We start from the raw sequence: 14518 nt of genomic DNA on the forward strand, positions 1-14518 counted from the left end.
AGACACCTAATCCGGATGGCGAATAGAAGAGGACGAACTAATGGAAGGAGAGAAAATGCCTACGCCAGCCTTTTCTTCGGACAGTGAGGCATCAGTGGCTATTATATTTCTTGTTTTCAGGTGACAAAGGTAGCCTTTTAATTGGTATTTAATTGGTTTTTATTGGGCATCAGTGGCTATTATATTTCTTGTTTTCAGGTGACAAAGGTAGCCTTTTAATTGGTTATTTATGTATTCTTATGGCATTAGAGTAGCATTTGAGGGGAAATATCGTCAAATTCAGTCTGGAAGCTTATCTTGGACTTACTTGTTGGTTGAATACATTGAACTTACACATGCCATGGTGTACGCTGCGCCTGTACGAATGCGATCTGAGGAGTGTGTAGTCGCGACCAATGATAATTTAAAAAAAATTGTTTCGTTATTGGGAACATACACTGACCTTCTTCCAGGAGAAATATAAACTTTTTAGGTATGTTAGGGCTGTAAAAATTCTGAATCTACTTTTTAAACATAGTATTGCCGCGTTCAAATACAGAACGGTGTTTGCTACAAACTTAAGTCGAAGGAACAATCGCAGAGCTTGCCTTTCTAACAAAATTTAGGTTGTAATAAAGGTGCACTGTCGGAATACAAGAGAGCCACATTCCATGATGGGTAGGACATAGATATTATGTATCGCAGGTATTGTACGCCTTCACAACCGATATCGTCAGTTGCTGATCTTACGTTATCACCCCACGGCACGAGTTGCTTTTGTCGCGACTTTTCCAATGTGGCCTCTCCAGTTTAGTGTCCCATCATACATGATTCCGAGATACTTAAGAAAATTCAGCTGGCAAATGATCTCTTGACGGCACATTAGTGAAATGTATGTGAGCCCAGTAGCATTCGTGAATTGTTCGTCGTCTTCGACCTCCTTATCCGTGCCATGTTCCCCAAGGTTCGCCTATCGAGTGAATTCGTGAGATAGTTAGGACTGCTTTCTTCATGAAGTGTTTTGCTATATAATTAAATATAAAAAAGAGATTTATTTAGTTTTATGGTGACAGCTACTCCTCTTTATCTAGCAGTAATGATAATACGGAAACTAATGTAAAATAATGAGTAAGGTCACAAGTGTGGAAGATTTACGTAGAGTTACATAAGACAGTAAGCGGCATCCACATGTAGTCTTGGATACACTGGAACGTATAGACATTGAACGTTTGTTTTGCACGAATACTTTTGCTTTCCACATAGGGAATAGCTGACGGTGCTGCCTGGGACAGATGTGCCTGAGAGGAAAGCATAGAACATTTTCTCTGTCGTTATCCTACAGTTTCCAGACAGTCACTCGCGACAGCGTTGGTGCGCCTCGACCACCACGGCGGTCTGAGCAGGCGACCTTGGAGTGCCTGCTTACAAGGTCCTCACAAGACGAAGGTGCTTCTGAAATTACATCGTTCAAGAGACCTAGTTGAACGACTTTGACCCTCTGGTCTTGTTCTATTTTTTTTTCTGTGTACGCGCCTGTGTGCCTTTTTTTCTCTCTCTCTCTCTCTGTGCGTGTGCCTTTTAAAGCGTTAGCTTTTCGGAGCTCGTTGCTCAGTTCTCCGCGGTTGTTGCCGTCCGTAGTCCGAAAGGTGGGTAAGAATGTCAAGTGCTTTCGCCAATGATGAGGGAGTGTTCGGTGACGGGACGCAAAGGGTTTTCGATATAACACCACCTCCACGCATTACGGGATGCGAAATCCACCGATTTGCAACTTGCAATATAGCGCAAATTTTGCCGCGTCGGGGTCATATGCCTCGGCTTTCCCTTAAAGAGTGAAAAACAAATCAAAAATAAAAAAGAATTTTTTTCGCTGGCGCCGCTTTTACGGGCAGCACAGTTGTACTCAGTGGCACCTGTGCTACGCTATTACAGGCCCTGCAAGAGGTGTGAGCATTTTTCGGGCTGCCAGAAATTTTGGTGCACACGCGCATAATTAGAACAGCGCCCAAGAAGTTTAAGCGCGCCGCTGAATCTTGGGAGTTCTTGCCAAAGGTAAATTGGCCGTCCCGCCCTGCCCGAGGAACTGCCGATTTCTAAAACAATGCCTCACAGTGCTTGAATGCCTTGGTCTCGCGGTTCTTCAACGATGTAGGCGTCCACTGTGACGGAAGTGTCTGAATTATTATCGTTTGGAATTTATGTTCTAGAGGTCACCATGGAGCAATAGCTGCCCAATTCTTCCGTCATGCATAAAATCCCTGCACATATGTTACACGGGGATAAGATCTACATAAAATACATTTGTCAACTGCCTCAATAGTCTTCGCAATTCTAGAGCATATAGCTTAGTATATATTATGGAGGTGGCACGTTACAATGTGGCCAGCAGCAGCACGCGCGATGCAATCAACGCGACATTTTCTATTCTTCGGTCGAGTTTCAAGAGAGAGAGAGAGAAATTATTTGCCTAAGAATTGGCCGTGTCAGTTTAACATGTGTAGCAACAACGGTTTATAGACTTCCTTTCTGCTGATACAGTGAAAACGCAAGCTCTAATTTGCTCCGCATATGTAAAGCTCGTGAGGCACAAGAAGACGTGCACAGAGAACGACTACTAGAAGGTCCCTTTCGCCAACTTGGATTGGACACTACGCTCCCTGTGATACTGCCTCTTGGGGCGTCGGCACTAGGACACTGCAATAGGAACGTGTTTGATGCCTTTTGGTTTCCATGTGAAACAACGAGACTGTCATGTTAACTTGATTGTTTTACTTCGCTCAATATGAACACAAATAATATTAACTTCAAATTTTAAAATAATACGGCCTGATAATTATTCATTTATTATAATTTCTAAATTACTAAATTGTATTTAAAAATTGTTCCCTTCTAACCTACTGCATGCAGCCCGAGCCATGGCCAATCCCCCACAGTGGGTCGAGCCGTATCCATAGGCGCCAAACTAAATCGGGCTAGCGCGAGCGCGGATTCGACGGAAGAATCGCGGCGTCGGCAGAGGTGGATTAGTTGGACCCTTCCTGCGAAATCGTGCGACCCGAGGTCCCGCGTCATCACCCGCACGAAGTCCGGAGGATGGCCGCCAGCGTGCCAGCAGCGCAGGCCACCCCGGGAGAGACTCCGCGACGTGAATCGAGCCTGCTGGCGGGCTTCTCTACTGCCGATACTCACAAGGCGATCCAGGATAACATCTACGTCATCCTGGGCCACGGGACCGTCCAGCGCCGCGTCCTCTACACCGGAATTTTGTCCGTGGTGGTGCTGCTGATGCATGCGCTGGGAAGCCGGCTCTTCACCCACGATGTCCCCCACTGGTGTGCTCCTCCGCATGAGCTTCGCGACGTTCCGGTGGACGTCTGGAGGAACGTGGCCATCCCGCTGGGTCCCGATGGCAAGCCGAGCCAGTGCGACGTCTACGATCCGCCCATTGCGGTGAGTTCTGTGCTGTTCTGTGCTTATGGCATCGAGATGGCCGGGTGTACTCCACGAAGCCGGAAATGCGCGGTCGTGATCACTACTAGGCGCATTAGTACGAGGCCTACTGATGTAACTGTACGTTGCGTAATCAATAAGCAGGCAGTCTTTAGAAAGTTTTATAATTGGGGCTATTACGGGATATCTTTGAGGTCCCAAGGAGCTTTGTGCGTACAGCTCTCGTGTCTCGCGAGGGCAGCCAGTTTCAGAAAAGGGTTTATTAAAGTTTGAATTATTAGAGTTCACGCGCCAAAGCCCCGATCTGATTATGAGGCACGCCATAGTGGGTCACTACGCAAATATGTACCGGCTGGGCTTCTTTCACTAGAAGAGGATTTGGCGTTCGCTCTGTGCGTCGTGCGCTCGCAGCGCTTCGACGAGGGAAAACGGAAACTTCAACGTAGAGTCATTTAAAGCAGAGCGACATAATTGTTCCATCTATCATTTTTCATAAATAATTATTATTTGGCAGAACCCAACCCTCGCTTACTATTGACGTTAAGCCGCTTAACATTGAATCGATGTAGTGACACGACGTATTGTGATATTATGTTATTACCAGCCAGGGTTGCTCAGTGGCTATGGTGTTAGGCTACTGAGCACGAGGTCGCGGGATCGAATCCCGGCCACGGCGGCCGCATTTCGATGGGGGCGAAATGCGAAAACACCCGTGTACTTAGATTTAGGTGCACGTTAAAGAACCCCAGGTGGTCAACATTTCCGGAGTCCTCCACTACGGCGTTCCTCATAATCAGAAAGTGGTTTTGGCCCGTAAAAACCCATCATTTTAAAATTTATTTATTTATTTATTTATTTATTTATTTATTTATTTATTTAACAATACTGCCAGCTGCTTTTTGGCAGCCAAAGCAGGGGTGGTACATGTAAAAAGAAACAGGACACATTACAAGCGAATAGAATGTCGAAATAGAATTTGAACATAGCAAGATCATACACAGTGGAACACAGAACATACATACTTTATGCTGCTGCGCAGAACAATAGCTCCGGTTAATAAGGACACGATATGAAAAAAAGAATATCGGTACGAAAGGAAACACATTTTTCGCTGACAAATGAAAAAGAGCTCATATGAAAGACTTAACAGAATGCTTGTTATTCCTAGTGGAAGCCTGTTCCAGTCTGTTATCGTTCTAGGAAAAAATAAAAATTGATATGTGATAGTTCTAGCCTGGAGTGCAATGAAGGTAAGTTCGTGTTTAGCGCAGTACTTCTAGACGTGTTATACTGAAAGTATTCGCGAAAATGTATTTTAAATTGGCTTCTGACCATCGTATAAAGCATATTGAGATGGAGTAACTTACGGCGTTCCTCCAGTGTTGGGAGACCTGGCCTTGAACGCAGATAAGATAGAAACACTTGTCTTCCGTAGGCAATAAAAATAAACGTGGGTATTCTTTTTTGTACTTTCTTTAGCTTATCTGTATCAGTCTTTTTGTGTGGATCCGAAATGACGCCACCATATTCAAGTAGAAGACGCACCAGTGATGTATGAACAACTAGTTTTGTCTTATTCGTACAATGTTTCAGATGTTGCCTAAGCAACCAGAGCCTTCTAGAGGATGGCGAAAGTATGTTTTTAATGTGCGCACTCCATCTTAAATCGAGAGATATTTCAGGCCCCATACATTTAGACGTTTCCACAGGCATAATGTCAACGTTCATTTTATGCGGATGCGATACTCATTCTTTCTTGTTGTTACAGTCACTTGGGAGCACATAGGGATATTCACTTGGGGACACTTGGGGTGTCACTTGGGGACATAAGGATTTCTAACTGGTCGGGCACCAGTTAGAAATTGATGTTAAAGCATTTACTAAAAGTATTTGGTCATGTTTAGATTGAATGACATGACAAACAATGCAGTCATCCGCGAAAAATCGATATTGTACAGCAGTGTCAAACGTGAAATCATTCAGATAAACAAGAACGAGTAAAGGTTCAAGGACGGTCCCCTAGGGAACGCCTGAAAGGACTGGGGCCATTGATGATTTAAGGTCAAGGATTATAGGGTTTTACGTGTGTGTGTGTGTGAGAAAATGTATTGGAATGAGGTCCGGAGGCTCGACTTCTTAAGTCAAGGCGGGACGCTCCCACGTTGGCACTGTCAGGCCAAGCCTTTCAGCGACATCATGGGCCCTCTGGACGGTCCTCAGTTGGTCCTGAAACAATGGGCTTTGAATCCTTTTCTCCCACTGTGTCCATTCTTCAACGAGGTTGGGGAGAGTCTTACGTCCCAAAACCACTTTCTGATTATGAGGCACGCCATAGCGGAGAGTTCCGGAAATTTCGACGACCTGGGGTTCCTTAACGTGCACGTAAATCTAAGTACACGGGTGTTTCCGCATTTCGCCCCCATCGATATGCGGCCGCCGTGGCCGGGATTCGATCCCGCGACCTCGTGCTCAGCAGCCCAACACCATAGCCACTGAGCAACCACGGCGGGTAAAGTCACGTATTTGAACGTGTTAATGGAGTTGCGTTAGGTAGCAGTCAAGCCACCACAGAATACGGTAGTTTCTAAACGGATGCTTTAGTTTTAATAGAAAATGGTTATGGGACACGCGGTCAAAGGCTCTTTCGAAGTCTGGGAAGAATATGTCGCCCATTACCAAGAAGTGTAAACAAATCGTTAGTAATGTCAAGTAACTGGGTCACTGTTGAAAGGTCACGCCTGAATTCATGCTTACCATTTAAGGAAAAAAATGTTGCCTTCCAAGAAGCTGCATAAATATTTCAAAAGGAAATGTCCTAATGCCTTGTTAGCTTTGTACAAGGACACCGGGCGTGAAATATTTAGTGTGAGCTTATCGCAGGTTTTATGTATCGTTATAATTTTACCTTTACCTTTTTTTAAGCACTCATTGTATGCCGTTGGTATACAGGTTGGGTCAGTGACGTCCATGTGGTTCCTTCTGAAGGTATCAACAGGCTCTTTCCTGTCTGTCAAGTGAACCAAAGCTTTCTGGGATCGGTGGGAATTTGCGCATTTTAGGGTTAAAGAAAGTATGTCTGGGCCAATTTAGTTTTAAACACAAATCTGATTGAAGCATAGCCAAGGTGCCGCTATCTCCCTAGGGTGTGGACGTGAGTCGTTTTACGCGCCACTTTACGTGAAGTATTTCACGCGTTATCCGGGGTTTTGACGTTTGTTGTTTGTATTTTTTGGAGGGGATGTATTCATGCAATGATGCATCGCCGACTTGAAGGGCAGCCAGAAATTATCCACGCATGTCAACATAGTCGTATCTACCTGTGTGTGTGTGTGCTGGGGGGGGGGGCAAGGGGGCACTTGCACCTTCCCCCATGTCAGATGTGTGTGTGTGTATGGGGGGGGGGTATGTAATTTGCACCGCACCCCACTTTCAAAAGCGCGGACTGGCACTTCCGGCTGTCCGCTGGAAAGTCCAAGAAAACTACAGCTGAAGATAAATTTTCTTTCTTATTAGAGTGACTACATAAGTCATGCTTTTCTTTACTATGCATATTCATGCGAGGACAACGAGGATTGTCCTTTGCGTCTTCTCAAGGACGCCCAGTAGCGGACGACGCGCGGGATTCGCTATACACGCTCACGTTGTGGAGAACGCCTAGCGCTGGGCGGTTCCCGCCTTAACTTGCGCAACTTGCATCATGCCCCGTTTTTCGAGACTGCCAAAACAGTATACGAAAACAAAATAAGCTTGTAACATTCCCCCTGCGGGCGATGCCGCTCGAGGTCTGGATAATGTATTATTATCAGTCGCGCCCAAAGACTGGTGTACCTTACGGTATGAATCGTTGGATTATCAAATACTGGAACGATATAATCTATGTCTAGAGATAGCCTGCATAGCGTTGCAGTCTCAGTATTTTATAACTATCAAAAGCCTAATCAAACCTCTTCCCGGTAATTATTTAATTAATTAATTAAGGGGTTTACGTGCCAAAACCGCTTTCTGATTATGAGGCACGCCGTAGTGGAGGACGCCCGAAATTTCGACCACCTGGCGTTCCTTAACGTGCACCTAAATCTAAGTACATGGGTGTTCTCGCATTGCGCCTCCATCAAAATGCGGCCACCGTGACCGGGTTTCGATTCTGCGACCATGTGCTCAGCAGCCCAACACCAAAGCCACTGAACAACCACGGCGGGTTTCTTACCGGTATGACTGTCGAAATTCATTGTGTAATCATGACTTAGCGTAGAAATGATCTCAAAGATTACCATGGTCAAACGCGCGAAGCCATTGCAGTACCAATAGTACACTGACTCGAATATTATATTAAGGCATGTGTCACTTCTCATTCCGACGATTTAATTTTGACGTTGTTTCTAAATAAGAGCTGCACCATTAAATGTTTTTCTGCTGGAGCAAGAACAGCAGATATTTCGCATATTGAAAATCATAGGGTCACGTTTTAGTGACGTGTGCAGAAAATTTCCACTGCGTAGGTTGTTTATGTGGTCTGAAAACAGGTACTGAACAGTCGCTTTCGCCCAATGTTTATGGGCTACACGTGGAACTTTGCTGTTTTCCCCCGGTATCCTCGGTGAAATATGCGGGGTGCGGTGTTTATTCGAAGTACGAAATAATTGCCCGAGCGACGAGCGATATTTGTTGATTCTGTGCAGGTTGATTACAGCTTTTGAAGTAAGCTAATAATTGAAGCGTTCCAGGACGGCTTACATGCCGCTAATCTGAATGTTTCCCGGACTCCTAAAGGAACAGCAGGAGATACGGACCTGAAATGCCATGCAAATAGGAAAATTTCAAATGCAATGCATTGCGAAACTTTCACTTTCATGCTTTAAATGCAACTGTCGCAGATAATTACTAAACTCATGTTTTTTTATGTGTTTTCATGCATATTGCCAGATTTGTAGTTTGCTTCTTCTCTGGCTTCGGTGAGGTAAACATTACATCTTGTTTATATAAGGGAAAATGAGGCGTATGGTATGGCCAACGTGTAGGCAATCTTCCAAATGGGTGGGTGAAACGCGCATTTTCCAGTAGAACACGTATTCAAGTAGACCATACCATTAATAATCTGTTTTACGAGCAGTGTAAGACTTAGGTGGCTCCGCGTGCATAATTACAACTACAATTCAGGTCAAATTTTCCTGACATAAGGGTGATAGTCCGCCAAGTTCATGTGAGATGGTAAATAGGTGCTGCTCAAGTACAGCGTTAAAAAAAATGTAAGCAAGTGCTCGAAAGTACCACGCCGATGCATTTATGTAAGTTTCTCATTTTCCCAAGAGAGCTCTGCGTTTCAGATATTTTGTACTCTGAAGGAATAGGTGACATTCTAAGTGTAACGCGACGCTTAGTTTTAACGTTTCTGGATTATTTAGAAGAGTTACGAATTATTAGTCAACCCTCATATCTTTTTCTCACTTTTTCATGCGGGAAATATTAGTTTAGCCTGGTGTCCTCACTGAACCTATGGTGGTGTCCTCGCCTGGTGTCATATGTTTGGCGACTGTAGGGACAAATTATTGGGTGTTGTGTAGGTGAAGTGGAAAATAGATGGGCAATTGGTGCAAAAGCACCAATTACCCATTCCGCATCAATTTCGAAGAATTGAGCCTGCTGCCTTGGCAACACTATAAAACCAGCCAAGGCCAAATTTAGCAAAAAACGGTGGTACTTCATGGAAACTCTTTGTGCAAAGTTAAACGCGTTTGGATTAAACACAGCTTTTGTAAAAAAACCTTATTCAAGTGTTAAAGCGTGTGATATGAGAGCTATCCGCTACGCTTCCCAGAGTCCCCACATATCTGTAGTTTACAACAGGTTTATATTTTGTAGGAAGGAGAGGGGGACGCGCCGATTGCCTGCAGTGTGCGCCGAAATTCTAACGTTTCCGTTTCGGTTAGAAGCGCTTCAAATAGTTATGGAGTTTTGCCTTATCATCCGTCACAGCACGTTCCGACGTTGTTTCAGCGACATTTTGCTTGTATTTGGCGAAAATTAAGGGGACGTTATGGTCAATATGTAGGTAAACTACAAAGCCATGCGCAGAGGCGCTAATTATGGCACCTGTAAAAATTACGCATGCTAGTGATCCGGAGCTTTATGAATTTGTTTTGCGAATAAAGAAGGCATCCCGTTGCCCTGGGAGATCTGTGAATTCAAGAGATTTCAAATCTAGCTGCAGTTGAGTGGGGAGGGGAGGAGGCTGGGAGGGAGGACACCATGGTAAACGTTAGGGTGATGTAACGTGTGTTGATGAATTACTGTCTTTTAAAAGATTCCAAACAAGAGGTACTCGTAATCTTTACGTGCAAGCAAGTACTAAAATAAGATTCGCAAATATAAGGGCAACTTTTTAAAGCATGCGATATAATTACAAGAAAGTGAAACTTTATTGTAATAGTAAAGCCTTTACCGAAATTGAAAAACACAGGGACGTGACTGAGACACAGGACAGCGCTGTCTGTTTGAATAGCGCTTAAGGCTTTGCCATTATGAGTAAACCACACCAACTAGACCAAGAATCAGCCTTGTTGTATTTTATTGCAATTGTTAGATAGAAGCAGCTTCCTTGAAAATTGGGTTGTAAATCTCCAAAGTCGCACACATCTGCTGTCTTTGTTGCAGCGATGCTGTTAGCCTCTTGTTGCTCGGCATTTTCCGGGTCATCATCCGTGGACAAAAATATGGGCCTATCCCGGAGGTAGTGCAATACCGAGCCAACGCGCGGCGGAGGTGAAGCAGGCTTCAAACAGTCAGCAAAATGAAGCGAAACTTGCCAGCATTCATTGGAATCACGCGTGCAACATACAGAACAGCATTCGCTTAAATGAAGAACAAGCACAACAGCATCCTAACCACATATTGATGATAAGCCGCCCCTGATAACAATGCGAACCACGTAGCGTTCCCCGCATACATTTCACCATTAAGATTGCTGCTGCGCATGTGGCCGCAGCGACGGCAACTTGCGACTTGGGAAGTGACGTCACTAGCCTTTCGTATATAAGAGAACAAGTGTGGCAACTGATTTTGTTGTTGTAGCAGCACCCCTGTGGGTAGGCAACGCATATTTAGGACTCCCGAAGAGCAGCGTCCATACGAGGCATGCTGTCAAGATTACCACTAGTCCCATGACTCTAAATTGCCATTACTACCATTACCATAAAGCATTGGATACACCCCCCTCCCCTCTCAGCAGTTGTAGTAGTGGTTTCCAACAGTTTCGCAAGACATCCACTTTCGCAGGGCTGGGAGGGCAAGTCAATTCGTTTTTCTTTAGTGAATACTGCAAGCAAATTAGGCTGATTTAAATTCGTTGCGTATGTCCTTCAGAATATTATTACCTAAACTAGTGGTACATTTGTGCTGTAGAGTTGAAGACCAAGTATAATTCTTTGTTTAATTTATAAAATTGTTTGTAGCACATGTGCATTTTAATGTGCGTTGTATAGCTCCTACTGGAAGGGTTCCGGGACCTCCGTGACTCAGTGCCTTTTGTCAATGTATCATATTGATATTCTATATAGCTGCAAGAAATAAAGGCAAATTCAAATAATTTTCCGGGCCCCCATGGTTCTCCATGTGCGACTAATAAATGGGTATATGGCCCTTAAAGAGAAATATAACTCACAGAAGCATTTCCACACTCCTTCAATGTCTTTAGCAGTAATTCGGAATATATATATATATATATATATATATATATATATATATATATATATATATATATATATATATATATATATATATATATATATATAGTCTGTGTGTGTGGGTGGGTGGGTAGGTGTATGGAGAGCGAGAGAGAGGGTTAGATCGGCTGCGGGTTGCCCTCCTATTCTAGAAGCAGTTGGTGAGCCACTGCAGTAGAAGTTCCTTTGACACTGTAAAACGTGATCATAATCTGGTTACAGGCAGTTTAATATGCTGACATCGACCGCATTGTTAACGTAATAGTAGGGCCTTCGCTTGCAGCGCTCAGCTTTACGCCACAGACTAAGAAAGGACAGATGAGTGGTCCGATATACCTGGCCCGATATCAACAGTGCCACCCAGCTGACTGATGTTATCGGATAGCAAGACGAGAACAAGTATCGAACTTGATACTGCCATCTGGCGCGTTGAGGTATCAACTACCTGCTGTAGGTCGAAGGCATGTGTGATATCTAGCAGCACATCCACATGCTGGCATGTTGATGTAACAAACACCACACCCCAATCTATATTAGGCAAGTTGAAGTCGCCACTCATTGTACGGAATCGTTGCGCTTTCTGTTGTACAGCAACTCTTATAATGCTTCCAGCAAACAGGTGCCAGAGTTGGCGGGTCTATACACAGCTCAGATAAGTGCGTTTTGCTGGGAATGTTCGGCAGCTATGCGCGCCTCTCGATCTCCTTAAAGTAAAGGATGTTTGAATTTATAAAGTAAGAAACACTGAGGAAGCAGTAAGATATGGACGCAGCATGATGTCAATGAGAAGAAAACTTGGCATAGGACAAGCCAAGACGTTGCACTGATAGGTAAGCAGGGTACGATATAGTAAAAGAAGCGGAAGAATTTTATGCTGATCTGTAAGATACCCAGAACAGCCAGGACACCTACACTGAAAGTAGTAATGAACGAGCTACAGAAGTTCTTTATATAATTTTCTAAGAAGTTGCCAGGGCCCTAGAAGACATAAAACGAGGAAAGGCGGCAGGAGAAGATGGAATAACAGTCAATTTATTCAAAATGAGAGGAGAAATTATGATTGAAAAGCTTGCGGCCCTTTATAAGAAATGTTTCACGACATCAAGGGTCCCGGAGAACTGTAAGAATGCCAACATTATACTAATACACAAAACGCGAGACGTTAAAGAATTGAAAAATGATAGGCCCACTAGCTTACTCCAAATTTTATATCAAATATTCACCAAGATAATCTCCAATAGAATAAGGGCAACACTGGATTTTAGTCAACCAAGGGAACACGCAGGTTTCAGGAAGGGATACTCAACAATAGATCACATCCATGTCATCGGTCAAGTAGTCGAGAAATCCGCAGAGTACAATCAGCCTCTATATATGGCTTTCATAGAATACGAAAAGGCACTTGATTCAGTAAAGATACCAGAAGTCATAGAGGTATTACATAATCAAGGAGTACAGGCCGCTTACGTAAATATCCTGGAAAATATCGATAGAGATTCCACAACTACCCTAATTCTCCAAAAGAAAAGTAGGAAGATGCCTATAAAGAAAGGGTCAGACAAGGAGGCACAATCTCTGCAAAGCTATTCACTGCGTGCTTGGGAGAAATATTCAAGCTTTTAAACTGGGAAGCCTTAGGAGTAAGGATCGACGGCGAATACCTCAGCAACCTTCGGTTTGCCGATGACATTGTTCTATTCAGCAACAGTGCAGACGAGTTACAACAAATGATTGAGCACCTTAACAGAGAGAATGTAAGAGTGGGGATGAAGATTAATATGCAGAAGGCAAAGATCGTAATGAATAACCGGGCAAAGGAACAAGAGTTCAGGATCGCCAGTGAGCCTCTAGGGTCTGTGAAAGAGTATGTTTACCTAGGTCAAATAATCACAGGGGACCCTGATCATGAGGAGGAAATTTACAGAAGAATAAAAATGAGTTAGCGCATATATCAGACATTGTCAGATCCTGACTAGAACTTTACCATTACCACTAAAAAGAAAGGTGTACAATCAGTGCATTGTACCGGTGCTAACATATGGGACACGAACTTGGAGACAAACAAAGCTCGAAAAGAAGTTAAGGACCACTCAAAAAGCGATGGGACGAAGAATGATAGACTTAACGTTCAGAGACAGGAAGACAGGGGTGTGGATCAAAGAGCAAACAGGCAGAGCTGCTTTTCTAATTGACATTACCATAAAGAAATGGAGCTGGGCAGGACATGTTATGCGTTGTTTAGATAACCAGTACACCATTGGGGTTACAGAATGGGTGCCTAGGTAAGGGAAACGCAGTCGGGGACGGCTAGGTGGAGTGATGAAATTAAGATATTCGGATGCGCAAGCTGCAGTCGGTTGGCGCAAGACAGTGGTTATTGGAGATCGGGGTGAGAGGCCTTCGTCCTGCATGGGACTTAATATAGGTTGATGATAATGGTGATGTTGATGATGATTGTGTGGGATCAGTGTATACTGAATACCCTTCTTCAGCAGGAGTACCGCTCCTCCCGCTCTTCAACAGCGATCGTCACGGACGATTTCATGCGTTACAGATACAACATTAGCATCATATATACTGTCCAGATTAGCAAACCCATGCTGTTCAGAACCTTCCCGATTATCACGCTTGTTTGCAATGCTCCTAGCGGGGACACTCATTAAGGACACCGTCCTTCAGTGGTGATAAACTATTGGCTGTTATTGGTAATTATTTTAACTATACTCTTGGGTGTAATCATCTCAAGAGCCTGGTCATTGCACTGTAAGTTGTACAAGTTCGTCCCGCGCCCCATTCCAATAGTACAGGTCATAAGAGTAGCTTGTTCGGTTAGTTGCTACGTGGTTATGCTAGGAGGATGACAGCAAACTAGAAAAAAAGGGGAAAAATCAATAGGCAGACATAAGCAAAGCGACAGGATGGCGGCTGGACTAAGAACTGAAGTTTATTCAGGAAAACGATGTCCCCCACGTCCGTACTGAACATACGTAAGACACAACATATCACACACACGATAATCACTTTAACTATACAGAGCGACATTGATCAAGAAATCCAAACTCTTTCTTAGTGAAGAACACCTATGGCATGCTTACAGACTTCTCGGGGCCAAGCTTACAGATGTGATAAGCTTCAAGCTGCTCCCTTTCTTGCTGAGTCTTAGCCATCCCCCACGACTGATATGTTGTCTTAGATGGGAGAGCAGCCGCACTCCGTACAAAGCAGCGGAATATTACCTCCCGTGACTGTGGGTACCAGTTTATAATGCTCACGCATCCGATCATTTACACAGCCACCAATTTGCCCTACGTAAACTTGGCCACATTTTAACGGGATGCCGTAGACTACACATGTGTCCCACACGCAAAACTTGT

General features: G+C 44.1%; 1 protein-coding gene across 1 annotated transcript in view; it reads left to right on the forward strand.

Annotated features, from left to right (window-relative positions):
* Positions 1–1327: 1327 nt before the first annotated feature.
* LOC135916610 (solute carrier family 22 member 7-like) overlaps positions 1328–14518 on the forward strand; it is a 33855-nt gene continuing 20664 nt past the window's right edge. The window contains exons 1-2 of the mRNA XM_065450040.2: positions 1328–1425; positions 2884–3426. Coding sequence (XP_065306112.1) covers positions 3070–3426 — 357 coding nt within the window. The 5' untranslated portion in view covers positions 1328–1425; positions 2884–3069. The remainder of the gene's footprint in view (positions 1426–2883; positions 3427–14518) is intronic.

The sequence above is a fragment of the Dermacentor albipictus genome, chromosome 2 (genome assembly GCF_038994185.2).
Source record: "Dermacentor albipictus isolate Rhodes 1998 colony chromosome 2, USDA_Dalb.pri_finalv2, whole genome shotgun sequence".
Classification (NCBI taxonomy): domain Eukaryota; kingdom Metazoa; phylum Arthropoda; class Arachnida; order Ixodida; family Ixodidae; genus Dermacentor; species Dermacentor albipictus.